This window comes from Dermacentor silvarum, chromosome 11 (genome assembly GCF_013339745.2).
Source record: "Dermacentor silvarum isolate Dsil-2018 chromosome 11, BIME_Dsil_1.4, whole genome shotgun sequence".
In the NCBI taxonomy this organism is placed as follows: domain Eukaryota; kingdom Metazoa; phylum Arthropoda; class Arachnida; order Ixodida; family Ixodidae; genus Dermacentor; species Dermacentor silvarum.
Window position 1 is genome coordinate 65,070,059 of NC_051164.1, and position 27,819 is coordinate 65,097,877.

A 27,819-nucleotide genomic window follows, 5' to 3' on the forward strand; every position below is an offset into this window, starting at 1 on the left:
CAATTGCGACTCGGCACATGAATCGTGACTGCAACAACAAACAAGTTTTATTAACTCATTCGTAATAAACAAACTTCATGTCGTGAAAGCACTGGTCTTCCTTGGGCAGCTTGGTCACTTCGTGGTTAACGTGCTTCACAAACTGCAGGAGTCCCTTGTCCCTGTAGACGAGCGCCAGAGAGTTTGGGCATGGATGCAAAGTCAACACCTGCATAAGTGAACAATATAAAGTGAACAATAAACTATGCAGAATGTGTGCAGTGTTTCATAAAGTTTCCGTTGTTAGTAATACATTTTCTCTCATTTTAACACAATCCTACCAAGCAGACGCCCCGCTCACGTATGTGCTCATATCAGTGGTGCAGAGACAAAGAGGTCTGTTGGCTTCGTGTTGTAATAAAAAATCAAGACCCTCCGTTTCACTTATTAAGAGGATCAGCTTGTACGAAAACATTTACAAAATACCGGAGACGGCAGTAACAACACGCAGTATCTCCTGACGCTTGGTCCAAGCACAATGCATTAACAAATCAAATTCCAGGTGTTATGTGCCAAGAAGTGTGCAACATGCCGTTGTGGGGGACACAGGATAATTTCGACCACTCGGGTTTCTTCATGCACCCAATGCACAGTACGCTAGCATTTTTGAATTTTGTACTCATAGAAATGCAGCTGCTGTGGTCAGGTGTCGAACCCATGACCTCAATATCGCGCAAAGCGTTACAAATGTTCTCGTTGCGAACAAAAAAAAAAGAGGAAACTGGACATTAACTTGCTGGTTACTCGCTACGCTGGCAGATAGGTAGAATATGGTTAGTCATGGCAAAAATAGCCATGTGTCCTCTATTGTTAAACTTTGCACCAAAAGATGGCGCCACCAATCAGTGTGTCGGAACGGAACAAAAAAAAACATTTTTGACCGGAACGAAAACGCAACCGTAACATTCTTTATTATTTTGTTTCAGAGTAAAACCGAAATATTTTTTATTGGTTTTCAGTTCAAGGGAAAAGTCATCGCTCCAAAACAACCGACGTCAGGCAACGTCAGAATCAGTGCGTATCTCAGGGGTCTCCACCGTTGGCCCCTTCTCACTTCCTACTTCTTCTCTATCCCTTGAATTGGCCACAATCGTTCACGCGACGCACAAACTCATTATCAGAGTAGAGTAATTTTAAGTTATACCGGTTCAGGTGTTTCCTTTAAGGTATACCACAATGCGTACAGTACTCACGGAATGAAATGCCTCAATTTATGGCTAACTAATGTGCATACTTTCATTTCCACTGTCTGCAGTTGGTGTGACATCGGCATAATTTTGGCTTGTACACTTGGATCAGATCCACATTACCCTATTGTACAGGTTCATAACCAAGATTACATGGCATACTCTCGAGTAATTGCACACAGGGAGTGTTCTACTTATGTTGCCTTTCATTGCATGAGCATAGTACAGAGCAAAGCTATGTTTTAGTGCATTGTCAAAGCAATACAGTTAAGGCCCAACCGCATGCACGCGATATTCAAGCGACAGCGACAAACGACGCGACAGGCACACCTTGTCGCGGCGTGGAGCAACCACATGAACGCGACATCGCTAGCGACGGATCTACATTGTTGTGCGAATAAATGTTATCTTGCGCGCGTAAAGAAATCTCAATTTTATCAAAGGTCAATGTTTTATCTAGACCTAGCTAAAATATGCTATCATCCCCAGTGGAACTCCGTCCCATGCCGCCAGCGTAAGGTGCCGTGGCGCCATCTGTTGAGTAAAACTTAAAACACTTTCTCGGCTCTCGGTGGCGTCTCAGGCCTAACAGCGTCAAAACAAAACAACGATCTCGATAATAACGACAAGAGAGCGCCGATACCCAGTCTTCAGCTAGCGATGAGGTGAAGCGATGACTGATTGTACTATTTATTTTTTGCTGTCACAGCAGAGAGCAAGTTGCAAGAGCGAATTCAGATCGAAGCGGGCAGACTGATTGCTGCCATGTTGTTGTGCAATCGCTGTCCCCAGCGGATGTCGTCGCGCTGACTTCCGGGCGACAAGCGATATTTTCTGGCTGGCCAGAAACCGGCGACACGACCAGCGACAGCGACGGATAGCCCTCCGCGACGGCAAAACCTGTCGCTCGTCGCCGTCGCTTGTCGCTGTCGCTCGAAAATCGCGTGCATGCGGTTGGGCCTTTAAACCTCGACATAACGAAGTCGGTAAAATCGGTAATTTGTTTCGTTGTATTGAAATTCGACCTTTTATGCAGGTAAGTGCAGTCACCGATGGATTTGTCTCGCATGGAAGGGGGCCGTAATATTTTCCGAATTATCGGGCAACCTAAAAAAGGCATATGTGAATGGGAAATAACTTCATTTTGGGGAATTTGAGACTCGGCGACGAAATATATGCTTTCATGCCGTGTCGGCAATTTATTCACATTGGCGGTACGAAGCGAAGTCAGCCACGCCTTGGCATCCATTCCACCCCCACCCCCCGCGGCTGATAGTGTCGCCCGCAGTTGGATGACTCTATCATGAAAAGTGTCATCAGCAGGAAGCTAATGCATCTTCTGCCTCTCGATTCAACGCGTCTCCGAAACTCGAGATTTGAGAGGTGTGTTTGCAAGCAGCTGCTTGTAATTCAACCATTTGGCCACCTGCGTCCGCATAAGTTTCCATTTATTGTCTCGGTATACCTTCGCGGCGGCAGTGAAATTCCGTTATATTGAAATACATGGTGTTCAATGGACTAAAAGATATAAAAAGTTAAATACTCCATTATATCGAGGTTTAACTGCAGTAAGAATGACAATATGAGAATACTGTCATATGATTAATATTGTAATATACTTTACAAACTTACGTCGTCTTCTTCGCCTTTCTCTATGTAAGTCGTAAAGCCACCGTATTCTGGTTTCCACTCTGAAAGAAGCACATAAAAAAGGAAACATTATTATAAACGTGGCATAAAGAGGATGTGTTTATCGCAGCCAAAGGCTGTCGGGGCACTTTCGATTGCAACTGAGCCCACTTAGGATTGCATTTCTCAATTGCAATTGGCTCCCTTCTGCAGCTTGCGTAAAGGAGCCACTCGCAATCAAAGGTGCCCCATGTGTCACCAGTATCACTAACGACCATAGATAATCGGCCAGGATGTAACAAACAACTGAAACTAGCCAACCTCGGCACGTAAACTACTGACAAGTGTCTGCACAAAGGAGCAATGATGACAGCTAACCATTACATGCTGTTTGTAATTATATCACCCAGAATCAGCTACTTATATTGTCACAAATGCAGCACGGCCCTCTTTTAAAAAAGTTCTCGCATATACTTGGCTTCGTCGACTCGCACACAGTGCTAATTTCTTCAGAACTCATTAGCATTACGAAGTACTTTGCAGTACACATGCTGGACATGTTGAGAACCTACAAAGCCGTCTGGTTCAACCTAACCTCTAATCTTCTATGAAGTTTCTGCAGTACATGCACACATGTTGAGAGCCTACAAAGCCACCTAACCTAACCTAACCTCTAATCTTAAACAGCTGTCTACGAAATCTTAGCAGTACATTAAGGCATTTCAAAAGCCTGAAAAACCATTGGTTCACTGGTGGCTTGACAACAAGGCCACATGGAAACACATGTCTTAGCACAAATCAGTATAATATGCAAACTACTTTGCAAACTACTTTTGAAGGGGCGGAAAATAAGCCAGCAAGGGTTTTTAAACCAGGGTACTGAACCTAAAAAAATACCAGATGGGTTCGGGTTCAACATGCTCCAATTTCATCCTGGTGCAGTTCTGGTGCGTAGAGCTAAACATCTATAAGGTTCGCAAACCGATTCAGCTTAGCACATTTTATCCTGCCCTATGGCGATATGCTGCATAGTATCATCGACTTGCCTGCATGGTGCATGTTTTTCATCAAGAGGAGGCAGAAATTTGCAAATGAATTACACAGTTAATGGGAAATTTTCATGTACACGTTAAAGACAGAGATAATTATTGAGAATCCCTGCATCAGCGTAAGGTCTGTGTAGCTTCCATACACGTTACTTTGACAGCAGTGGAGTCACTTAATTTATGTTTTGCTTCAGGTTTTTACTACAAGACTGGTGGTGAGTGAAGTGTGGCATGCAATCTGTGATGTCGAGGACAGCGCAAATTGACATTATATTACATAAATTACAACTTCAAACTTGTAGTCTGCAGCAAGTAAAGAAGCCAGCACTTAACATTTCGCTCAATTTGCTGCCTTCCTTAGAAGCAGGTGAGGACACTGATGCTTCTCAGGACGGTTTGTGCCGAACCGTAAGTCAATCTTACGCATCTGCACGCGGTGCGTTGTCTTGCGCTGGCTAAGGGCACACAAAGCACCAAACATGCACTGAACCATGGCACATAACAAAATCAGATTTCGCGTGCCGCTTGCAGCCGTAGTTACCACTCACTGAAAAGGTGACGGTATTCACTAGTGACCGCAGTGTTATGGTTACAATAAGTCATGCAGCTGAACTTATTGATATCCCCTCCTCGAGGACGCTGTCTTTTCTGCTCTCTGCGTTTACCTAAGCTTTAGTAACAAGTTGGCCTAACTGCCAAATTGGAAGCGTAAACAGAAATGTTGATTCTGTGGAGCCCCCCTGAAACAGCTGGCATGGCCGACTTCAGAAGTGTAAGCGTCTCTGCCGAGGTGGCCGCAATTACCAGCACGTACCTATCGTCTATCCCAGTTCTTGCACACAACGCAACTTGTGAGTCATAACAATGTGTCATAGTAGGATGCACCATTTGAAGAAGTAGTTATTTGAACAAGCATGCGAACTGTTGAGCACCCACTGTCTCCTTATATATGCTTGAACCGTTTCGTGCCGAACTGGTAACAGTCATTTTTTTCAGTTCAGGTTCAGTTCCGGTTCAGGCAGGTTCCAAAAATATCAGTTTGGGTACGGATTCAGTTCCACCGTTGCACCAAAAATGGCTTTTCGGGTACGGTTAGACATCCTGTTTTAAACATTGTGTTTTATTGTCATAACACCTTGCATCTCATCTACAAAGAGGGCAAATGTGCGCATTCGAATGAAGCATTCCTGTGTTATTCTTTCATGCATATCAACGCAGTAAGTTGCTGCTAATAATTGCTGCATAGTACTAGGAGATTGAATTTGCGTGAGTTTTCCCTTATTCAGATACATGTGACGCTGGCGGGGCCAACCGATCAGTTCGAATTATCTGTCAATTCAAATTGATGATAATACTGAGATAATAAATCCGTATTCTTCATACTGAGGTTTGACTGTACCTCGATGAGCAACTTAACGAGGTGACTGTCCCTATAGTACTGGCAACAACAAAATGCAAACAAGGATACCAATATATAGAAATGTATGCAAAAGATCGCTGGTCACTTGAAGCAGAGCGCGTGGTCGCAAAACTTTTCTGAAGTTGAGAAGGTTAGAAATTTGGCCTTGTTGGCATGGGTCCCAGTTTTTCACACTTCACTTTCAGTTTCTCTTAAGTGTCAGTGTGGCGATCGTCTCGTTATTACACTACATGCTATTATGAGTGGTGGGCACTTAATTGCCAGCCAATCGGGAAACCATTATGTAAGAGAAGTTTCACGAATGTAGCCCCCAAATGCATAAATTAAAGTTATAGCTTTTTTGGCTAGAAAGCTTTGGCACACGCTGCTATTCCAGGAACGAACCAAGTAGGTGATGGATCTCCAAAGCAACCTTCCCAAACTCTTTCTTTTTTTCCTTTAACATTCTTTTTGGGGTAGCTACAGTGGACATTCCCAAATTCCGCCATGTTGGCATTTTGAGCCAATCAGAGAAGGCGCAGCCACCCTGCGAGCCAATCACGACCGACGAGATGGCGAATTTGACAATGCGGCAGTAATTTGACAACGTCCACAACAGCACATCCCGGGTGTACCAACATTCCTGCTCATCTCTCGGCTCCTTCTCCGCGACACGAGATGCCGGTCACCTCCGCAGTTGAGGTAGAGGACCACGTCTAGGGCGGACTCGTCCGAGTTCTGGTCGTGGTCGTGGGCCAGCGTGTACGTGCCAGTGGCTCCACTTCCGGATGACCTGCGTACAGCTCGAGGACTTGGGGTTGGACTGCTGGGCACTGTCGGACCCTTCCTCGTCCTCCGAGCTGGAGCTGCTGTCGGCGAGAGTGGACAGGGGGTGCAGCTTCAAGCCCGGTCAGGTTCGAGAGGATGAGAAACATGGCCTCTGACCGGAACACCTGAAGACACTCTTCCACCACGGGCGCCATTGGCGTGGGGTACTTCAACGTCCACCTGTAAAGTCCCCAAGATAGTAAAACACCGCACGATACCAGATAGAGCTAGGGAAACAGCAAGGTACGCACAACATATTATTGTTGGCGACACTGACGTTGTTTAACTCTATTTTGTGCAGGGGCGTGCAACTGTTAGAAATTGCAAATACTAAGCATCAAATATAAGTCCTTGCACATTTGGTTCGCATTCAATTAGATAATTCACTATGTGAATTTGTTGAACATTCATTCCATTTCAATACTACATGGGATCGAAAACAACAGTTTTTACCGTGCACAGAGACAAAAACAAGCCGGAGACGTCTAAACATAATTCTGCTGCACAATACCCGCAGTCGCGCAGATGCACCAGTTCTTGGGTAACCGCTTGGAGGAGATCACTTATGGACAATCGTTTTCAGTCCTTAAGTAAGCATGCCCACCTTAAGCAGCCTATAAATTTTCTGTCTCTACTTACACAAAGCAATTTATTATCTGACCAATCTCACAATGCCTGGATTCCTTTAAAGTGATGGGCAGTGCTGTATTGCAAATATAGTTCCTTCAACGAGCAATACGATTAACCTCTTTATAATGAAGTCACATCAGATACAAAAACACCTTCGCTATATCCAATATTCATTATAAGCGTACATTAATTACATGCTGAAACTGGTGAGAAGTGTTTTATATGTATTTACTTTGTTATATGCTATAATTCTTTATATCCGTGCTGTAATTTCGAGGTTTGACTTACACTCTACTACGTGTATGAGGTGACGAGCTGTTCTTTTTTTCATTACTATCACTGCCACGGTACACCAGATATATGATCACCTTTTTTTTTCTCTCTCATTTACAAGCTTCGTAGTTGAACTGAAATCCAGTTAATAATGGCATCAGATGTTTCAAATTGCATGGAAGTGCTTCCAAAAAGCAAATTCCACAGAGCCTTTGCTTTGTTCATGTTTATTTTTTTTTCTTCTTACGTTTCACTTTGTTAAGGAATTATAAGCATCCGGTATTCTATTGAATATTTGGAGGTCGTTTTTCTCAAGCATTCAATTCAATCAGAAAAAAAGTTCGCTGTTCGAACACCCTCAATCTCGTGGCATGATTGCGGCGCAAAGCACCGAAGTGCGGAAAAGAGAAGCATGAGGTTAGCAGAAAGAAGAACAAAAACAACCCCTAATCTCGTCCACTGAATACGTAAGTGTGATCGGCGAAGTGGTGACACGCTCTTACCGGCGGTTGGGCGGGCCCTGCTGGCTCCAGAAGACTGTGGGATCAGAAAGCGCCTCTTCCAGGGCCTTGCACTTGTCTTCCTGAAGACAGTGCAATGCATGAGATTTGTTCCATTTCACAATGGTCTTAGGAGAATAATGAAAACAACTACACGCCTACTAAAGTCGAACCCGGATACATTGAATCTTTAGGTGATCACAAAAAAGTTTGATATATACAAAATTTTATACAAAAAATTTCAAGGGGATTTGACGGCTGTTTGTTATACAGTCGAACCTCGATATAACAAACCGTGATGTAACGAACTAATATTATTTACCCATCTTAGTTCTATTGAATTAACGAAACCTTGATGCAATGAAATTCTCGATATAACGAAGTTTTTCGCTGCAAGTACAACTTTGTTATATCGAGGTTTGACTATACACAACAATTCATTATATGTGGGTTCGATATATCCGGGTTCCACTGCATAATGTAGAGTTTCAGTTAAATGCGAGACCGTGCACTGAACATAACTGTAGATGTCCTCCATCACCGCAGGTAAGTTTTGTACTTCAAAATGCTTGGTCAACAGACGGCTACGGATGGCAGGAAAGCCAATCTCACATTGCATTTTTAGAATTTCATGGGCTTTCTTTTTTGAACGGCAAAAAAAAAAAGAGCATGCAAGACTTAGGTTGCTTCAATACTGTTATCGGTCTTTTCTAAACATCCTCCATGACTCTTGCACTGACACCTTATTAATCATGGAAGTTAAATAAAATGTATCTAATTAAACATAATTAAATATGTATTAGTGCAAAATTAATGCAAAAAAGCAAAAACTACATCTATAAAAATACAGTGAGGGCCGTTCGTTAAAGCCCCCCCCCCCATTATTGTTTAATTCCTGGCAACACTTAATTGGGACAGCCGGTATATTATCATAATTACCGATGGCACATGATGAGGAGTCATTTCAAATAGTGCTTTGTTAAGGTAAGTGAGACAAGCATATGTTTTGCCCGAAGTTAGAGGGCACTTATCTTGAAATTGATGTTAGTTTTAAAACTCATTCCAAGTGGACATGCCTTGAAAACTTGCCACCTCAATTCATAAATTGCAATGTGTTCCCTACAACAATTTGATAAGTCTTTAACGGCATTTTGCTAATTTGCTTACTTACTGCAATTATTTATGAATTTATATAATACCAGCCTCCTCAAGTAATTTCAAGAGCAGGATTGCGCTATCTGGCAGAGGAGATATTTAAAAATTTCTAAGACTATAAAGATATTATTATTATTATTATTATTTGAAAACATATACACAACAATAAAGAAAAAGCACACACACACACAAAAATGCTTAGTGTTTGTTCCCAAACGCAGTCCAGTTAAACCTTAATCGTAACGAACATGAGTAAATGACAAATTATTCGTAAAGATGTAGATATCAAAACTTTGTCACCAATTTGAGTGTACAACAAATACCACACGCTTCTCACAAATAGCATCTCACAGCGTGTTACAGGCAGTTTGACTGCATGACCGCATTGTAACCAGAGAAGAATGTTCGGTTGGGGTGCAAGCGCTCGTCCGCGTCTGCTGTGTCTTCTTCGTGTGCATGTGTACATTTGTTGCACTATATCTGGAAGTAACTATGTTAGACCAACTAGCCCAACAGGCGGTCCTTCTGGGTGCAACGAGCGTGCGATTGTGACGGGCGACTGAAGTGGCACTTGCCTGCAGGAATTCCTGGAGGTGGATCTCCGAGGTGCTCTTGAACTGCTGTCGTACCTGCTTGGCAATGCTGTCGGCCAGGTAGGTGGGGCTGACCCAGGCTCGGAGCAGGTCCTCCTGGAGACGCAACAACCATTCAGACGTCCTCGGTCAGGCAATCATGCTCGGCTCAGAACGCCCCCCCCCCCAGTGGGGGTTTTATTTTATTTCCAATTTCGGTTTCACTGTCTCCTAACATTACGGCTAAGGGATTCATTAATTTTATCCATACGTGACCCGCAGCGCCATTAACCTGCAGGAGGCAAATTCTATTCCAACTTACCAAGCCTCCTCCCATATGCCCGCGAACATTACAAATAGTAAAAATCCCCCTGCAACAACACTAGGAGAAGAGGGATAGCAGGCAAATTACTTTAAAGTTTGCTATGGGCCTAGTGCAAACCTTTTGTGGGATGAATAGCAACAACAATAATGAACTTTTAGATGAAGCAGACGCTAGTGAGCCTCTTTCAACTTGCGGCTGCCTTTAGCAGCCGCAAGTTGAAACGGCAAGGATAGACTGACCAGGAAACCATTGTTCTTAGATAATCAGTGGTGGCGCAGGACGTGGCGCGGGCAAAACGCTCATGTAGTGCAGCAGTAAGCACTTTTGGCACAGCGTCGAGTGTGCACCTATACACGATATGGTCTTAATATTAACTGAAATAGCTAACAAATATAATGGAGCCTGCTTTACGCACATCAATGCAGCATTCGAGTTAAAAATTACCAAACTAGCTTATAAATTTTTAATGAATGGCTTTCTCTGCTCTCACATCGCGGTACAAAGCCACTTCAACCATTTCAACTTGCAACAGTGATTTGCGCATTCACTGCGCTTCAAGGGAGCAAGAAACGATAGAAATTATATGGAAGGACGTGTAAGGGAGACCACACCTTAGGATGTTCACAGCTAAACCAAAGTTACAGTGAAGACTTGACAGTTACAGTACAGAGGTTTCTTTACATCTGATGCGCAAAATCTCTCTTGCATAACTGCCTTGGATCAGGTGAATGCTATTTAAGTTACAACCATGGGACAAGCTTTTCTGATTGTACAGGGTTGCAAGGAAGGTCCCCACTAATAGCAAGTTAGTTAGTTATTACAAGGTACGAATTTCTACTAAAGTGTCAGCAACTATGCTAAACAATGCACGACGAGATGCTATCCGAGGCTCCTTTCTGATCCGACAGCCTCCTTGAGCGAGCTCCATGCCCCACTAGTATGCAGAACACAGAACTGCAGTGCACAAGGCACAAGCAACATGACCGACCACACAGCGGCGGCACACTGAAGCAGCTCCTCCAAAGAAAGTAAACAAAACAGCAAGAACAGCCAATGGAGGACCGACGGCATCCGCAATCTCTGTGGCTATGACTCCTCCATTGACCTCCAGAACGACGATGGCAACACGGTTTAGGCTTTCGTTTCATTTTTACTAGCGAGGCAGCATGAAAGGAACAAGGCTTTGGTTCTGAATGCTTATTTGGCACTGGTTTGGCGCAATTTCCCACTTAAATGCTGTTTTAAAGGAGAATGGCGCAGAAGACTTTCTCTTGACGCAATTTGGTGCAATTGGCGCAGCTGTTCCACCACTGATAACAGTTACTTTTTTCAGAAACCTTGCTGTTGCTCATTTCACCTGCTTCAAAAACTTGTCTGAATGAACCCAGCTCGAAGCAAGTAGTGCCCTCATGGTGCCCTTTCAGAATCAGACTCCCAAAAGTACAGTCTGAGACCACGACCAAAACTCGGTTCAGGCATTATGTATATCTGCACGCATTCATCATTAGTTCAAGGAATTAACAGGATCCACAACATTATTATTACAAACCGATGGAAGCTCAGCAATTCGTGTACACCTTCAAATGTTTTATACTTGTGGGCCCATGCTACACTACACCTTGGTTCGTTCAATAAGTCCGACGAAAGGTTCAGTTTCCAAAATGGACTCAACTTCTGTAAAACTTGAGGCAACATTATAATGTAAAATAACAGAACGAGCTCAAATTTGTAAAGTTTATGAAAAATACGGGAGAGTTCGCAGGTGTGCTCTTATGGCAAAAGGGGACACATTGCTTCTCCAGGAGTGTAATTTATTCACACAACGTAAATAAGGATTCCTCCTTATCAAAGCTGAAATGCATACCTCAATGTGGGACCATGACAGACGCTCGAGCAGTGGCTCCACGTAGGGCTCTGGCCTACTAACGGGAGGTCCGTGGAACCATCCGCCAACAGACAGCCTCACTTTGTCTTCACTCAGCACTTCCGCCACTTGGTGAAACGAGACTGGGCTGACCTCAAAGAAGGCAAAACTGTTGAACCTGCAGTATGCGATGACACACAGTTCACATAGACTGAAAAGAACAAAGGTGTAGATTTCTCTGACTTTGGGACACTGGCTCCTTGTCCAGTTTCCACTTTCCGCGACTTTTTATCTGTGGCAATCAGGCAACTGCCATGTCAAGACCTTTCAGTGACCCTAATAAATTTGCTTCTCTGAGCTTTACTTAGGCTGCTTCAGAGCTGCAAAGCAGCCAAATGTTAATGGGCGTACAGGTTTCTTGCTTTTTTTTGTTCGTGTCTCACAATTAAGAACTCAATGTCATAACAGACTTTCGAATCTGTAAGCACAGTTTCACAAAGACTGTGTTCCGTACATGGCTGTCAGGCTTCTCCTTGACAAGTATATATTACGGTGCTTTCTGAAAAGAAAATAAATTGTTGGAGGGTACAGTAGTCTGTTCACTATCTGCTCCCTCTACTTTCAATAGATCGCGCTTCTACAACAAGCAGCAGAAGAGGTTGCAATTGCGCTCGCAATAAAAGAGGGCTGGACGCGAAAAGCTCCATTAACGATAATCACAGACTCACAGAAAGCTTGCAGAAACTATCTAAGGGGCAAATTTGGAGCACAGGCGCTCCGAATACTTGTCAGGACTGGATGGGACCCCACGGTTCAATACATCCAAACTGTGACCTGGGCACCGGGGCATGAGGGTGTCACCGTGAACCTGCATGCGGACGAGGCGGCTCGAGGCTTTACAAATCACCGTGCCGCCCCAGACTCTGCAATAGAGGACCCTAACCCCTAGACCCCTGCTTTGCAACAATTCTGAAATACTTCAGAGAAATAGAAAGATCTATCCACCCCCGCACGGTAAACTCAGCGCTGCGGAGGCAACCGTGTTGCGAAGATTACAGACGAACACCTACATAAATTTGCACACACTCCAGCCTGCTGGACAAACTTCGTCTTTAACCCCCTACCCCCTCTGAGGACTGGGGTAGGAGCTTGTCCGGTTTCTGAATATAATAAAGCTTTACTACTACTACTACTACTACTACTACTACTCCCTCTACTTTCGTTGCACTGTCTATCAAGGCATTAAGCTGGGTCACAGGAACATGGGAGACTGTTTAAGCGATTGAAACTGGTCAAACGAGGGAAACCCGAGTCTGTAGTCAATGTTCTGACAAGTGGACTTGTCTTCGTCAAGGGACTAGTGTTCTGATGAAGACAGGTCTGCTTGTTGAATAGTTTGGCCATCGTCAATCACAAACATGGGAAAGACATATAACAAAGTTGAACTTGCATCGCCTTATGCTATTTATGTACGACACACTTTCTTCACTATAGAAAATATTTCTTGCCAACAATTTGTTTTGGATCTTGCATCGCTTTATGCTATTTATGTACGACACACTTTCTTCACTATGGGAAAATATTTCTTGCCAACAATTTGTTTTGGATTCAGAATTGTTTCACCTCTGAATATGGCACGTACAAAGAAATGGCAAACCCATGCTGTCTACAAACCTGGGTAATATTGAGCGAACAATGTCCCTTGGCTGCCCATTGCTGTCAGTGTCAAACAAGTCCAAGGACCCTCCATCTTCAGAAGTCCAACCAGGCGTCAGATAGAGGATGAACGCTATCCGTCGACCTTCCAACTCATCATCGTGACAAAGCAGTATGTCTGTATGCACAAAACGAAAAGTGGGAAAATGTCATACAGCAAGTGTCATACCATTTGTAGCCCAACTACAAGCAAGTACTTGTAGTTCTTCACCTACCCGTGTAAGAGTACTTGGAACAGGTTAGGCTGATGGAGCCATCTAGCGGAATTCCCGTAACATCACGGAGCCATGGCGCTAGCGTTCCCTCCAGGCATTTTCTGAGTTTTCCAACACAAACGACGCCTTTTTAGTAGCGGCTGGACATTGACAATATCGCGCCGGGAAACGGCCGTAGGAAAGAGCATGTTTTACCTGAAAGCGTGTATGTACGGCGTGTCAAAGTTTTGCAGGTCATCCGACTGCGAACCGAAACCAAATCTTAGCGTCGGCAAATGCACGTGCGGCAAGTGGTCCATTCGAAATTGCGAAAAGAATTTACCTGGTGGAACTTGTAGAGATCGTTGTTCTTGGTGTGGAACTCGATGTCAAACAGCTCGCTCTTCAAGCTATCGATGCTACCTTTGTCCTCCAGCAAGTTATGCAGAAGGCAAACATTGAAAGGGTCCGTGATCAGCTCAGCCGATGTTCCTGCGATGGAGTTGAGAATCGGTTCGTGTAAAACGCTACGCCGAAAGCCGTAAGACCGAGGGTCAGCTTACCGAAATGACCGGCTTTTTTCTCCGCAAAGGCGGCTTTCAGCGTCTCCTTAGTTGTATCCGAGAGAACTTCACTGTTCACTTGTAGCACGACGGATTCCTTTCTGCGCTTAGCCAAAGGCGACGATCTCGAACCGCTGCTGCCACCTTTGTCAGCACGCTTTGCAGGCGTCATAACTGGGCGGTTGACGCGAATGATATTCGTCCCGAAACGATAGCCTTTCGAGAGCGTCAAACATCACAAGTGACGCGAGCCGTGCACACGTGCTTCCGCGTCGTCCGCCGCTTCATACGACAAAGCGGAAATTTCGACAACGCCGGAAGCACACAGAGCTGGACAGATCGACAGCTCTCGCGCGGAACTATTTTCATTGCATTTCCTGTACTGAATGCAAATCGTTACATCGAGTCGTACGAACTCGCTGCGGAATAAACACTGCAAAGACGACAAAAATACGGAGCCAGTGAAATTAAGCGTGTTGTGGCCTCAACACCTTCCCGTTTTTTCTTGCGCTGTGTGGGCTGTGTATTTCTACAATAACAACAAATAAAAGGTCACATTTCCTGTGTGCGGCTCTCCGAACTAGCCAAATAGAGTTTTTTTCGATATATTCATGTGGAACCCGTGCAGAACCGATGAGATGAAATGTGGTAGAACTGCATTAGAGGAGGCATAATTAAGAAAGCGAAACTAGCCTTCAAGTGGATTGCAAATCGATTTCTGCGACGGCGGCTACTTAGAAGACGCTAAACAGAAAGTGAACCGGGCCGCTCCTCTGTCGTGATCGCGCTCGTGCAGGTGTTCGAATTTTGGAATGTTTGCAAGCATCGGAGGAGAATTCAAACCTTTCCGCGGGGAGAAGCTGTGTTTTTGTTCCGAGCTGAACCTTGTGGCTGTCGTCGATGGCTGACAAACTGGAACCAGCGAAAGAAGAACCGGCCAAAGTGGAGCCGGCGAAACAGGAGGCGATGAATGCAGGTGCGTCAACACAGATGCGATCGTTCTGCGCCGACGAGTGATGTGGTGAGCGATCAGTAATTTGCTCACGATTACGATTTCGCAGAAACCGACAGGCAGTTTCCCAAGAAGTTCTTTTTGTTCATGTTCGTCCTCTTCCGGATCGGAGGAACGTTCTTCGTGAGGACTGCGTTCGTCCCCGACGAGTACTGGCAGTCCCTGGAAGTGGCCCACAAGTTCATTTTCGGGTAAATTAGGCCACTTTTATTCCTTCTGCAAGCAATACAACCCACAGTCTGATTGCTTGTATATCAAAACGTCCGTTTTAACCATCTTAAGCATGCTATGATGGCCGCACTAATTGCATGCTGCATACGCAGCATTCGAATGCCGTTTTTCCGAATTTTAAATCTACAGCCCTGTCCAGCCTCGTACAAAAGAAACAGTTCAATGGTACTTTGACATAAAATTAACGCAGACACGTTGGCGGGTTGGTATATGTTCGACGCTGACGAAGTTCGAAATATTCATTTCAGATATGGCTATCAGACGTGGGAGTGGAAGTATGCCATTCGAAGCTCTGTGTACCCCATGTTCATCTCGGCTCAGTATTATCTGCTCAAAATGTTCAAGATCGACACCGTATTCACAGTGGTAAGTTTGGAAGTACCCCAGCTGTCATCACTTTTGTCAACTACTTGATCCGGTGGAAAGTGAAACGATGTAGACTGTCTAACACCTTACATATGTGTCATGATGATGATGATAACGATGATTTATTGGCAGCCCTTTGAAACGGGACGATAACAAATAATCTCCTAGCCAGCTTGAGTTAATCAAGTATGCTATACATGCCTTTCATTCTATTTCTCAAAACTTCTTTATCTACCTTGTATCGCGACCTATGCCTGTAATGGATCTGGTCGTATCAATCGCTTCCCTGCTTTTTTTCCACCAATACTCTAAATGTTTCTTGCACATCTCGACTGCTGACCGGTTGATGCTTCTGTCCACTTTAAATCCAAGCACTTCTGGATGGCGCATGTTACCTACGGGTCTCATTGGGCGAATCCCGTCGAGTTCCGTTAGGATGTGCTGAGTGGTCTCCGGGTTTTCTGCTGCAGCGTACACATGCCTCATATTGGTGAATTGCAGTGCCGACATTCACAAGGGCAGAACAAACGAGACGAATGACAAACGCTAACTCCGAACAAAAAGCTTTATTTTCGGTGACCCGTGTTTATACCGATCACGTATCACATTGCACATGCGCAATTCACACCCTTAGGAAGGTTAACTCCTTATCTGACAAGTGCACAGATGGAATTCTGACACACCCATGCTCATCTTGTTGTGAGTATTTGCTCCAATATCTTTTTCTCCTTAGGCAACCGGCTCAAGCCTCGAATAGCAAGGCACTGCCCTTTGCGTTAGCGTACAGATTTTCCCTTCTAATTTCTTTCTTCCCAATCTTGTAAATCTCCGTGGTCTTTTTTGTTTCCATTCTTTGCATCTAATTGACTGTCTCTGTTTCTCTCACTTTTTTTTATGACTCCTGGTTGTCTATTTACACTTTCAAATACCCTGTACTTGGTTGCCAACTTTCTTGACCTCTTCCTCCATTCTGTCCATGCCTTTTTAGGTACAAGTACTTGTGAACTTTAGCCGCCCATTTATTTTTATCCATGTTCCCGAGTCTCTCTTCATGACTAATTTTGCTCTACGCTTCTCCGACTTCACAAGAGGCCCAGCCCATGTCACCCTGCACTGCCTAATTTGTGGTTTTACCGTAGGCTCCCAAAGCCCCCCCGGTAAAACCACAGGGAGGATGGCCACATGTTGCCCTTCCCCACTGAAACAAGCGGCATGACTCCCCAAACAGCTGCTGGCAGGCGGCAACACAAGTCTGTGCTAACCCCGTTTTCGCAGCAGCCATTTTTCTCGCAGACGAAAGCAGTTTATCCATTCTTTTCTTAAAGAAAGCAGGCAAGTAACTGTCCCGAGTGTTGCGCTGTACGATGTAGACGCCCAAATGCGATCTTTCTGCAAAATTTGAGCAATAACAGTGCAGTGGGAAGCGCAAAATCTTGTTTCGAACGCTTTAAGTGAAATATGCATGTCCCTGTACTGACACTTGTTGACACGTGCAGGGCTCTAGTTTCTGTCTCGATTTTGAACAATATTTACCCAATGTGGCAGCTCAGTGGCTGTGGTGTTGTTTTGCTGGACACAAGGTCATTGGTTCAATTCCTAGCCATGGTGGCTGCGTCCTGATGGAATACAACAACACTTGTGAAGTTAGGTTTAGGCGCATGTTAAAAAAAGCCCCCAAGTCACAAAAATTAATCTAGAGCTCCCCGCTGTGGAGTCCTTATTAGCATGTGTATTTAAGCCCCACAATTTCAATTTATCGGTATAACTCGATGGACTGTGTAGAAGGCGTAGATAATCTGATAACTTTTTTTTTTTTTTTAAGATGAAATTGAGTCTTGCAACCCATACATTGCATGTGTGGCCTGTAATCTGATATTGACGTTTCTTGTGATACTGGGTGTTTCAAAATCGATGACAAAATTTTATGGAGGAAGCACAGCACCAAAGAACTGCCCACCGTCTTCAGCAATACAGATTAGCAGCATGCCAGGGAATGCATGGCTAATAATAATTGGCAAGCCGACAAAAATTTTATCAAGTCTCACTGCTAGCTTGGGACTCGCAACAACCACATCGGTGGAAATACATGCTTCTTTGGGCAGTTTAGTGCACTTAACTGTAGTCTCCCCATTACAAAAATCCTAGTGTCATCCGTGAGAGATATTCTCGGTTGTTCATTTTTGTGGAGAAAATCGACGTCGCCATGTACAGGCGACAGAGTTTCTGCCGCTGTTCCAAGAATGTTGTGTGTTGAGGCTTTGACACGTCTGGTGCTAGTCGAGGGAAATCTCGCGAAAGTGTGCAACAGAATACTTCCTCATGTTTGTAGCCAAATTATGGCGAAACTTTATGAAAACCTTCCGGTGAGAACCTCCCCGACATCTTGTTCTACTTGCAGACCATGGTGCCGCGCCTCGTTCAGGCTCTCATGTCGGCTGTCGGGGACTACTGGACTGTGGAGTTGGGCCGCCGCCTCTTTGGCTACGAGGGCGCCTGCTGGACGTCTTTGTCTGTACTGTTTTCATGGTTCCTGCACTACACTGCCTCCCGAACCTTGACGAATGTTGCCGAGCAGGTGTTCACCGCTGGGGCCCTTTCCATGTACCCGTGGGGCGGCCAGAAGCAGCCAAGGTACGCGCCCACTAGATGGATGCAGGAAAAAGTATCCCAATATACAAATGAAATTGTTGCTATGTAATAATACAACAATGGTAGCAATGGTAATACGCATGTTGTGTTTGTCAGAATCAGACTCAAAATCATGTTTCATTGAGTTAATGTGTAATACATATATGAAGGTACAGAAGGAGGTCCCAGAGCACAAGGCTATGAGGGGACCTCCTGCCAGGTAATAGATAAAACAAATAATAATATATTATACAGCATGGTATAAATAGAAAAAAAAAGAATAAACAATAATACACGAAATAATGAACAATGCAGATTAACATAGTTAATACAGAAATATAGGTATAAAATAATAGCAACAAAGCAAGCATGATAATACAGAATAGACTAGTCCTTTTTACACAGGTAAGAAAAATGAACATACAATACAAATTGGGAGTAACTTCACGCAGGATATAGCATAGCACGACTGACCATGGCAAATCCACTTACCATGATAAATTGTGTACCACTACTAATGCACTTAGCCCTCAAGATTAACAGGCAGGGAGGTGAGAATAAAAATATTGCAAAATAGGTGTCTGGTTGAGGAGAACCACCCTACAGCTTTCCCCTACAGTTCACTAGAAAAATCTCCTCAGTTGTGCAAGACTTTGTGTGCTTGCAATGTTCAGACGAATATGGTGCAGGCATGAACAATCATGCCTCGCAACGCCACATTAGCATGCGGAAATCATACATTGGTTCGTAAGTGTGAATCGGTGTGTATTGGTGCTCCAAGCAAGTCCAGATAGCAAGCTGTGAGTGCCATACAAAAAGTAAACACTATGGCTAAACCGTCACTCCCGGAAAGACGGTATTTAGATTTGCTCTGAGGAGTTTGTGTGTGCTGAACCGGGGGCCCTGCAGTCAGCATGTGCGCCCATCGGCTTACTGCTGTGTGACTGCGCAGAGGCAGGAGTACTGTAAAGGAGTTATGACCCCCTCCCCTCCTTCTTTCCGTGATGCAGTGTGCATGCCTATGGTGCCATCCTGTAGTACCTTTTTGTTTAAAAAAAAAAAGTTGGTATGCATATGTGGGAATTGGGGATAGGTGAAGCTTTCTTTAATGCTTACGGAAAATGTTAAAGCATATGTTAAGCAAACGTAATGCTAATGACACACATGCAGTAGAATGTTTAAGCAAATAATGCGATCATGCAAATGTAGCACAGACAAAAATGTTTCACTGTAAAGGCAGCATCGGTATCAACGCGAGGCAAATGCACATGAAATTCATTAGCAAATGCTCACATTCTGCACCAGGCTTTGCAGTTTAATGAAGACGTTCTTGTTCTGCCCAATGGTTATTTTAAGCCTTCACCTCACTTAAGCTCAATTAAATCAATCAATGAAATTTTTTTACCAGAACAAGGAGGACTGGAGGAACACCTGGGCAAAAAAGCTGTTGCAGCAGCTTGACGAAGGCCTTGGTCCCTGCTTTGGTCCCATGATTGTATAATGCTTAGTATTACACTGACGGCAGAACTAAAGAACAAACATAGAGGAAGAAAAAGTGGACGTACGTGTTCCTTTATGTTCCTTATTTTTTATTCCTTCATGTTCGTTCTTCAGTTGACCTGTCAGTGTAATACTAAGCGCAATGCAATCATGAACGTCCACCAACTAGCTGTACTAAGCTTTGGTCCCAGTATGTTCACTTGGTTTTCTATAGTACTCGGCTGCTTCGGACGCCAACTTCTTCACTGCTCTGCAGTTGACTGGTTCAATTTTCTGTTGCCAAGTTCTTCGCCTCTTGTTCTGCGTGTCTGTTTAAGCGCATACTCAGTGGTGCATACCCTGAATGCACCACGCACACAACCCCATGGAAGGCACAACTCCATGGGAGATTGGCCAAGGATGGCCACATTCCCAGTGGCCCAGGTTGTCTATCCCCTACAGACACGGTGTATGCCTTTATGTACGCAAGTTGTTTTGGCCACTCATGTCCACTGGTGGCAAGAAAAAATACTGCAAGCGACAGTAAGCTTCGGGTAAATTGAACACTCTGCTTAGCTTGCTTATGCGAATCCATTTGAATTCAGAGAGCAGTGTATTGCTACAAGTGAGTACTTTGCTGAAAGCACTCTCATGTTTGATGGGATGTGTAGTGTCGTAGACTAACACTAGATGGCCTCGGCGCAATCTAACCTAGACAGCCTGCAAGAGATGGCGCTACTGCTAACTGTATATATGTGTGTGTGACACATTGGAATAGAGAGAGTACCTGCGTAACATGGGTTGAGTATAATTTGCCTGTCTGGCGACGCCACAGGATGTTCGACATGCCATGTTCCATCAGCTTGTGGCGAAAAAGTAATTTTTCTTGTCTTGGAATGCTCACAGCCAATAATCAACTTGCGCTTTCAGCCTGGGTTCAATACTTTTGGTTGAAGAAGTGCAGCGTGACTGACTGCACATTAAATAGGTATTTCATTACTCTGTAATTATGACGACTCACTAGAAAAATGCATAAAGCATCAACCTTGACTTACTTTCAATTCATTATTCAGCACCTTTCAATCAAATCATGTAATGTGACACTCTTATCGACAGTCTATCATGATGTGTGACTGAAGGGGCTATTTGGGAGCACAACCAAAGGCTCTAGTATTTGTCTACCCGGCAAGGCAGCAGCAGCCAGCACCCGCAAACTGGGGTGAAGCTTCAAAGGAAGGTTTGCTTTAAAGACTAAAGACAAGGAAAATAAACACTGTACTGCATTCTCTTTGATATGCTCATGATTTTGCTCACACGCCGATTCCTCCTGGTTGCAGCACCTCATGGGGCTACCTGTGGCTGGTTGGCTTGTCGTGTATGATTCGTCCCACGGCCCTGGTCCTGTGGCTTCCCCTCATCGCTCTGCACTTAGCCAGGGCATCACATTCCAGGATGTTCCTACTCAAGAGGCTGGTCTTCACAGGGTGCGACCTTGTGCATGTTTTCAATAGAGAAATGCTGATTTTGCTAACATTAATTAATCGCTCAGAGGCCCAGTTTCAGATGTTTCAATTGGAAGAGGCTCGGACAGGAGGCAACTTCAGATTGCCGTAGGTTAGTGTGACGAAAACAAATATGATCTGCAATTATTTCAATCTGAAGGCAGTTTTGGTCACAGCAAAGTGGGGCATCATGTTGTGCCACTAATGTGGAACCACTAGCTATAACGATACTCTGTTGCATTGTTTCATACATAGCAGGCAAAGCTTCTGTGAATGCACTTCTGTGAATACTTCTGTGAATGCACTACCATATTTACTCAAATATAGGTCGACTCCTATATATTAAACTCGCCAAAGAAATAAAAAAAATATAATTAGAATATAGGTCAACTTCGTATCTTTTTTAAACCACGAGAAACTTGGAACATGAAACACCTTTGTTTACCGCAAGCTCGGCTATTAAATCTCGCTAGTCCATGCCACAAGCTACATCCTAGTTCGATGCTTTGCAGGCGCCTTTGGCACTATAAACGATGTTTTTCTCAATGCCGGTGAGTGCGTTGGATATGCAGCCTTCCCTAAATCCAGTCTAAATAATCTTCTGACTAAGTATGGCAGGAGCAATGAAGGAACTCCATTAGCTCCATACTTTTGCTAGCTTTGTTCATGAGTATAGGTCAAGATACTTTGGTCCTGAATATAGGTCAATGGCTCATTTTCGGGCAACATAAAAAGAAAAAGAAAAAAATTCCGATGATTACGATACTCCTTAATGCGAAATCTGAGCACAGCTCTATACGCGTTTTCATTTCACTATATATGGGCTGTGGCGGACAATCTGTCTCGTGCGGCACATTGCAAACGGAGCGAAGTGTGGCGTGACTGCCTCGCTAATCTGGAGATCGCAAGAGGCAGCGCGTGGGTGAGCAGTGGACGTGACTCACAGCAGCCGCCGCAGACAGGCCTCCCAGATGACGCGCACTACTCTGGCGCCATCATGTAGCCATCATCACTGCACTACGTTTTTCTTCTCATGCTTTTGCTGACAAAGACACTGCTTTAAAATTATCTGATGTTGATGGTCACTGCATTCTCTGCCTGTCGTTGCACGAGGACGTCGCAGCTGTGTTCGTGCAAACGGCACTGCAGTGCAGCATCTTTCGGCCTGCTCAAAGCGCTAACACTCTTTGATAATGTTCTTTACTCTCTCACGATTATTGCGCGCGAGATTTACTTTGCTTTTTTTTGATAATTTGTTATGTCACTGCTTGTTAAGTCCAGATTCAGCCGTAGCTGTCCTGAGAGAGTTGACGTGCCCAATGGGCCTTTCTGCTCCTGCCGCCTGAGGTGAACCTCACAAACTGTTCCATCCTCCCAGCTTGTTGTGCTTTGTGGCCCTGATGCTGTGCGACCGGTGGTTCTACCGTCGGTGGGTGTGCACGCCGTGGAACTTTGTGCGGCTCAACCTTGTGGCCGACATTGGCGCCCACTACGGCAAGAACCCGTGGCACTGGTACTTCACGACGGGGATGCCTGCGGTGCTGGGCCTGCAGCTGCTGCCTTTCGTGTTGGGCATCCGGGTTGGCCGCTGCCGCCTCCTCGCCGCAGTCGTCATCTGGCACATGCTGGTACTCAGGTGAGAGGACGGACCTGCAACCCTCTCCCAGTTCCCAATCATTCTATACTCCACACGTCAAGATACGGTGTTGTCTGTGACAGGCCAGGAATCCAGAATCTCCTGCCTCAGAAGTGTACAGTCGAACCTCGTTATAAAGAAGTCGTATAAGATCTGCTCTGGTGGCGTAGTGACTTTGGCGTTGTGCTGCTAAGCCTGAGGGTGCAGGATCAAATCCCGGCAGCCGTGGCCTAGTTTCAACGGAGGCAAAATGCAAAAAACGTCTGCGTGCCATGCATTGGGTGCACGTTAAAGAACCGCAGGTAGTTAAAATAATCCGGAGTTTCCCACTACGTCTTTCCTCATAATCATATTGAGTATTTCGACACGTAAAACCCAGGAATGAAAAAATATCTATATTTGTTATATGCATATATCCATTACATGTTAAAGTATTTTAGATTTGCTTCATTATATCCATGTTTGTTACCTGGAGATTAAACTGAACTGTGCTCACAGAGCGAGCGCAGTGCAGGTGTTCAGCACAGCAGAAAAAAATGACGCACTGCAGTTACGCTTCGTTTCTTACCGATTACTACACCCCCGAAATAAGAAATACGCAATCTTTTGCTATCAATGCTCGAGTGCATCGCCAAACTGATCGTATGGTACGTTTTCCAACTGCTAGATCTCATTTGTGAACAAGTGCGGGAGGCACGCGCGATCGAAAGCAGTAAGCACCTGCCATGGCAGCTTCCCCGCAGTATTAGCTCGCCATTGTCATGCGAAAATGCTGGCACACACTGTTTCCTTTTCTGGTACCAATGAATCTCCTCGTGGGCCATCGCACGTCGCATTCGTAGCTATTGGCGCCAACCCTATTGTTAAAAGCATCTATCTGTCTGACAGCACATGTGGCATAGTGCCGTTCGAAGTGTACTGCACACTTTTAATAGGCGATAGCCCAAATGCGCCACCGTTCCCTGCTGCAGGCGGTGCGAAGTGAGTGTCATGTTTCGCTCTGGTGGCATCATATTTCGGTGCTCGATTTGATTTCGGTTTCCTGTCTCCATCTTAAAGCACTACGCAATAAAAAAAGCAACAAAGCTCATTTCGTGACGCAGCGATTTCTTCCAAGTGGGTACGTAAAAACTTCCCGTAAAAGTGCCCCGCCAAAAGTAGCTGCTGACCAAGGCCGAATTTGATAAGCGCATTTTTATGAAGCTGCGACAATTAAGTGAAAATTTAGCGGTAAATGTGAGAGAAATGCGTTAGCATTATGTTGCACCTCTTTGAGGTCCCGGATTCATGGTTTAAACCATGTTCACCCCAGTCCAAAGTGTTTGTTTGGAGCCGACGGTGGTCCGGAGCAAACCACCATCAGTTGCACTGTACATAAATACTCTTCTGTACACTGTAAACTGTACATACACACTCTTCTAAGGTCTCCCATTCCCTCTCTACCTCAACCACATGACCGGCTTCCGACACTTCACACACATACACTTTTTTTCCAGTTTCACACTCCTAATGCTAATGCATTGAAGTGACAATGTGACAAGGTTCTACTACATACGCATCCGCCATATGCAAACTTCACGGCAGCGCCGCTAGCTGGCGCAGCGTGTTCTGAAAGAAGCATGGAAAGAAGCCCGACTGCATGCGCACTTCATACATGAATCTGCGATGGCTGTTTGGTTTGCCACTGGATCGCTTCACTGCCAATTGCATTAATGTCAGCATTCATCGCGTGACATGGGTTCCGCAGGAATTTTTCCTTTTCTTTCTTCATTTTTCTAAGACATAAATGCTCATTTAACACGAGAGCACGTCAACCGCACTGTGCTCGGAAAATGCGTCACTAGATGTCGCTACCAGTGCCTGTTGCTACCGCCCACATCTCTAGTTACCTGGTATTCCATGAAGACATGGTATACCAGGTTACTGCTATTCCATGCCTTGTACATTTACCGACAAGTTGAAACGCTCTAGTATTAAGGGAGTAGTATTAGTATCCTATAAAGGCAACAAAGAGGCTAAGCCTGACTGAATGGTGTTGCAGCCTCGTGAGCCACAAGGAGTTCCGCTTCCTGCTCCCCGTCTTCCCGCTGGCCATGTGCGTGTGCGGGGCGGGCATGGCGCGCCTGCCTCGCTCGTGGGGCATCACCCTGGCCGTCTTGCTGGGCGTGTCCTTCTTCCCTCCCGCCCTGTACTTTGGCCTGTTCCACCAGAAGGGCACCCTGGAGGCCATGGACTACCTGAACAAGGAGCTGGACAAGAACCCCGGTGCCAGCAGCGTGGCATTCCTCATGCCCTGCCACTCGACACCTTTCTACAGGTTGACCCACTTTTTCGCCTTCTGCGTCACAGTGGCCGACAGCGGTGTGCACCACACACACTGCTATAGAGTTCTCTACAAAAATTGCTATTGGTCAATACTAGTCAAGAGAAATGCGGCTTTTCCCCGTCAAAGGACCCCCTTCCAGCCAATGGTGTCACGATGTCAACGCGATGTCGTGGTCGACTTGTTCCATGCTTACGGACATTTATCAAAATCGCCACCTCCGCGTCTACCCATCGGCGGCGTCGTGAGATCGTGGTCTCTCAAGCTGATTTTTAGTGCCGTTCAGTCATATACCAAGGTGAATTCCGTGAAAAGCCTTGTTTGTGTGTTGCGTGCAGTGTTTTTAACACGCTCAGCAACAACGATCGCTCTGTCATTTCGTCTACTGCGTCACCGCTCGACGCCTTCGGGAAACAAGCTGCCGCTGCAGTTTGCTGGAATACTTGCACCGTTCATCGGCGATTCAAAATGCTGTGTGCTACAAGGCTTATTTTGCTGTAAAATGTTAGTAACTTCCCACAATAAATGTGTGGATGTTTGCAACTAAACAACAGCAAAAAAAAAGGAGAAAAAAAACTCATTCTTTGTTTTTATTGCACTGCTCCAGTGTAGATCAAAATTTCGGCTGTATTGCCTTTTCTTCTTTAACTCACTACTCCGATTGACAAATAAGCCCTTTCACCTCTTGTATTGTAACGGGCACGTAAAGAATTTGAGCCAAGATTTTGTTTTTGCTCGAAATAAAGGCGTCCTTCAGAACTACTTGTATGAGCGGATGCATTCAGAGAAACCTGGCTCCAGCGGCACTACTCGTAGGTGTAAGGCTGTCGGCCGCGACGTCACTTCGAAGCAGCGACACCATTGGCTGGAAGGGGGCCCTTTGATGGGAAAAAGCCTCATTTCTCTTGACTTGTATCAGACTATAGGGGGAAATGTGGCACTAGCCTCAATGGAAGCTGTGAGTGTGGCAGTTCAGCCAGCGGGGGAGTCACTGGTGGTGCACACATGTGCCTAAACTTTGTTCTTCTGGCTCCAAACGGATTTGTGACTTTGCAAACTGATAATTCCAAAGAAATGTTGAGCTATAAATGCAACAATTCACGATGATTACGAATACGCGCACAGTCGTGTTGCCACCTGAGTTTAGACGAATAGTAATGCTTCGAAATTAAGGCCAATAAAGGTGGGTAAAGTGCAGTAAACAAAGCCACAGGAACATCTGAAGCCACAAGCACGAAGATCAGACAAATCCGTGTACCATTCATCGTTGGCATGCTATCGCAGAAGCCGAGTTCAGCAGAGTTCGCTTTAGTAATTTTTGTAGGGAATTTTACGGTGATTGCAGTCACGAGGCACGGCTGTCCAGCGCGTTTTGCACGGCAGTCCCCGTTACTGTGTTGCAGAGACAGTCATTCACACCTGTGATGACTTTTAGGGCGACAGAAAACCAATTAGTAAAGATGCACGGTATGGAAGGACAGGTGTACAAAATACGAATATAAAAGGAAACAAAGTGTTTTTGTGGTCTTATTAATTTCCTCGTGCCCGTGCTTTGTACGCCTGCGCTTTCGTGTCATTGTTGTGAGGACTTGATGTCGATGAACGCCAACTTTCAGCACGGACTAGTACTTTGCTATCTTAGCTCATCAATCACTGTTGCAAGAGGCTACAAGGGTGCCTTTGTGCTTGCTTGAGTCAACTTCCCTTCTGCAGATTTAACATTCTTTAATAGTACTATTGGGCTAGTTGATGCATTGCTGGAGTACATGAAATTTAACATAAAGCAAACAATTGCCATGCAAACTATCAGACGCGGCCAATATTCTCTTTCTTTTTTTCTTAGTTTCTGCTGCACACATAAAATACAGTCCCTGTTTCTCCCAACGAACTCGGCCACTCTGGCTGTGTACTTGCAACATTACCTTGTGCTTGCCCACATTGTTGACAATATTCGTGCTTTATCCTTTTCTCCGTTGCCACGTTTTCAGTCACATCCACCGCCGCAACGTCAAGATGAAGTTCCTGACGTGCGAGCCCAACATCAAGAAGAAGAAGAACCACGTGGACGAGGCTCGCGATTTCTTCCTGGACCCCATCAATGGCCTGAAGATGTTTGGGCTCGGAGGCATGACAGACTACGTCGTCATCTACAACAGCCTGTACAAGCACATGATCGACTTTGTGGTGGACTACGACATGAAGTTCATCAAGGGCTTCCTGCACACTCACTTCCCGACGGCCTACGTGGGCAAAGAAGTTTGGATCTACAAAACTCACTAGCGGCAGCTCTTCTTGCGTGTGTGCCTTGTGAACTAGTCATGTCCATTTTTTTCATATGTGGGGGTTTTAATGTGTGTGTGTGTCCGTGAGTGAGAGGCTTTGGGAGAGAGAGGGGGGGGGGGCAGAGGTGAAATAAAAACACTGAGGTGCCCGATCTCATTTTCGTTTCTCTACTGGTACCGTGCACATTGGTTCCGAATATATACTGTGGTAGTTTCGCCTTTCATGGTGACCGTACTCGTTCCAGATGCTTGTTTGAGTGACGGTTGGCGTCGTCATACCTTGCAGTGCGAGTGAATGTGAAAGGGAATAATCTTTCGGACAACATAGTTTATAAGCTTCTGCAATTGCTCGAAATGTAGTCATCCACAAAATGTTTCACAACATGGGTTCTATAACAAATGTGAATTTCTGCTGTGTTAAAGCACAGAACTTCCAATTT

The 27,819-nt window shown here is 45.0% G+C and overlaps 2 protein-coding genes across 2 annotated transcripts; one reads left to right on the forward strand and one right to left on the reverse strand.

Annotated features, from left to right (window-relative positions):
• Positions 1-29: 29 nt before the first annotated feature.
• On the reverse strand, positions 30-14,250 carry LOC119433912 (prolyl 3-hydroxylase OGFOD1-like). The gene is given in 13 exon segments (XM_037701196.2): positions 30-208; positions 2,859-2,917; positions 5,990-6,071; positions 6,073-6,207; positions 6,209-6,308; positions 7,535-7,614; positions 9,262-9,375; positions 11,448-11,625; positions 13,122-13,281; positions 13,379-13,479; positions 13,574-13,620; positions 13,701-13,849; positions 13,921-14,250. Coding segments are annotated over 13 exon segments (1,530 nt in total). The 5' UTR covers positions 14,093-14,250; the 3' UTR covers positions 30-55.
• A 394-nt stretch (positions 14,251-14,644) lies between these two features.
• Positions 14,645-27,713, forward strand: LOC119433884 (GPI mannosyltransferase 3). Its single transcript, XM_037701168.2, has 8 exons — positions 14,645-14,896; positions 14,982-15,123; positions 15,412-15,529; positions 17,928-18,160; positions 20,974-21,120; positions 22,517-22,774; positions 24,816-25,091; positions 27,086-27,713. The coding sequence occupies exons 1-8, from the start codon at positions 14,821-14,823 to the stop codon at positions 27,375-27,377; spliced, it is 1,542 nt and encodes a 513-aa protein (XP_037557096.1). The 5' UTR covers positions 14,645-14,820; the 3' UTR covers positions 27,378-27,713.
• Positions 27,714-27,819: the final 106 nt, after the last annotated feature.

Bases quoted from the DNA above. Each gene is read 5' to 3' on its own strand.
- LOC119433884 (XM_037701168.2), top strand. From the start codon at position 14,821: ATGGCTGACAAACTGGAACCAGCGAAAGAAGAACCGGCCAAAGTGGAG. The intron at 15,530-17,927 runs GTAAGTTTGGAA...TTCTACTTGCAG, and splicing joins TCGACACCGTATTCACAGTG to ACCATGGTGCCGCGCCTCGT. The intron at 22,775-24,815 runs GTGAGAGGACGG...ATGGTGTTGCAG, and splicing joins TGGCACATGCTGGTACTCAG to CCTCGTGAGCCACAAGGAGT.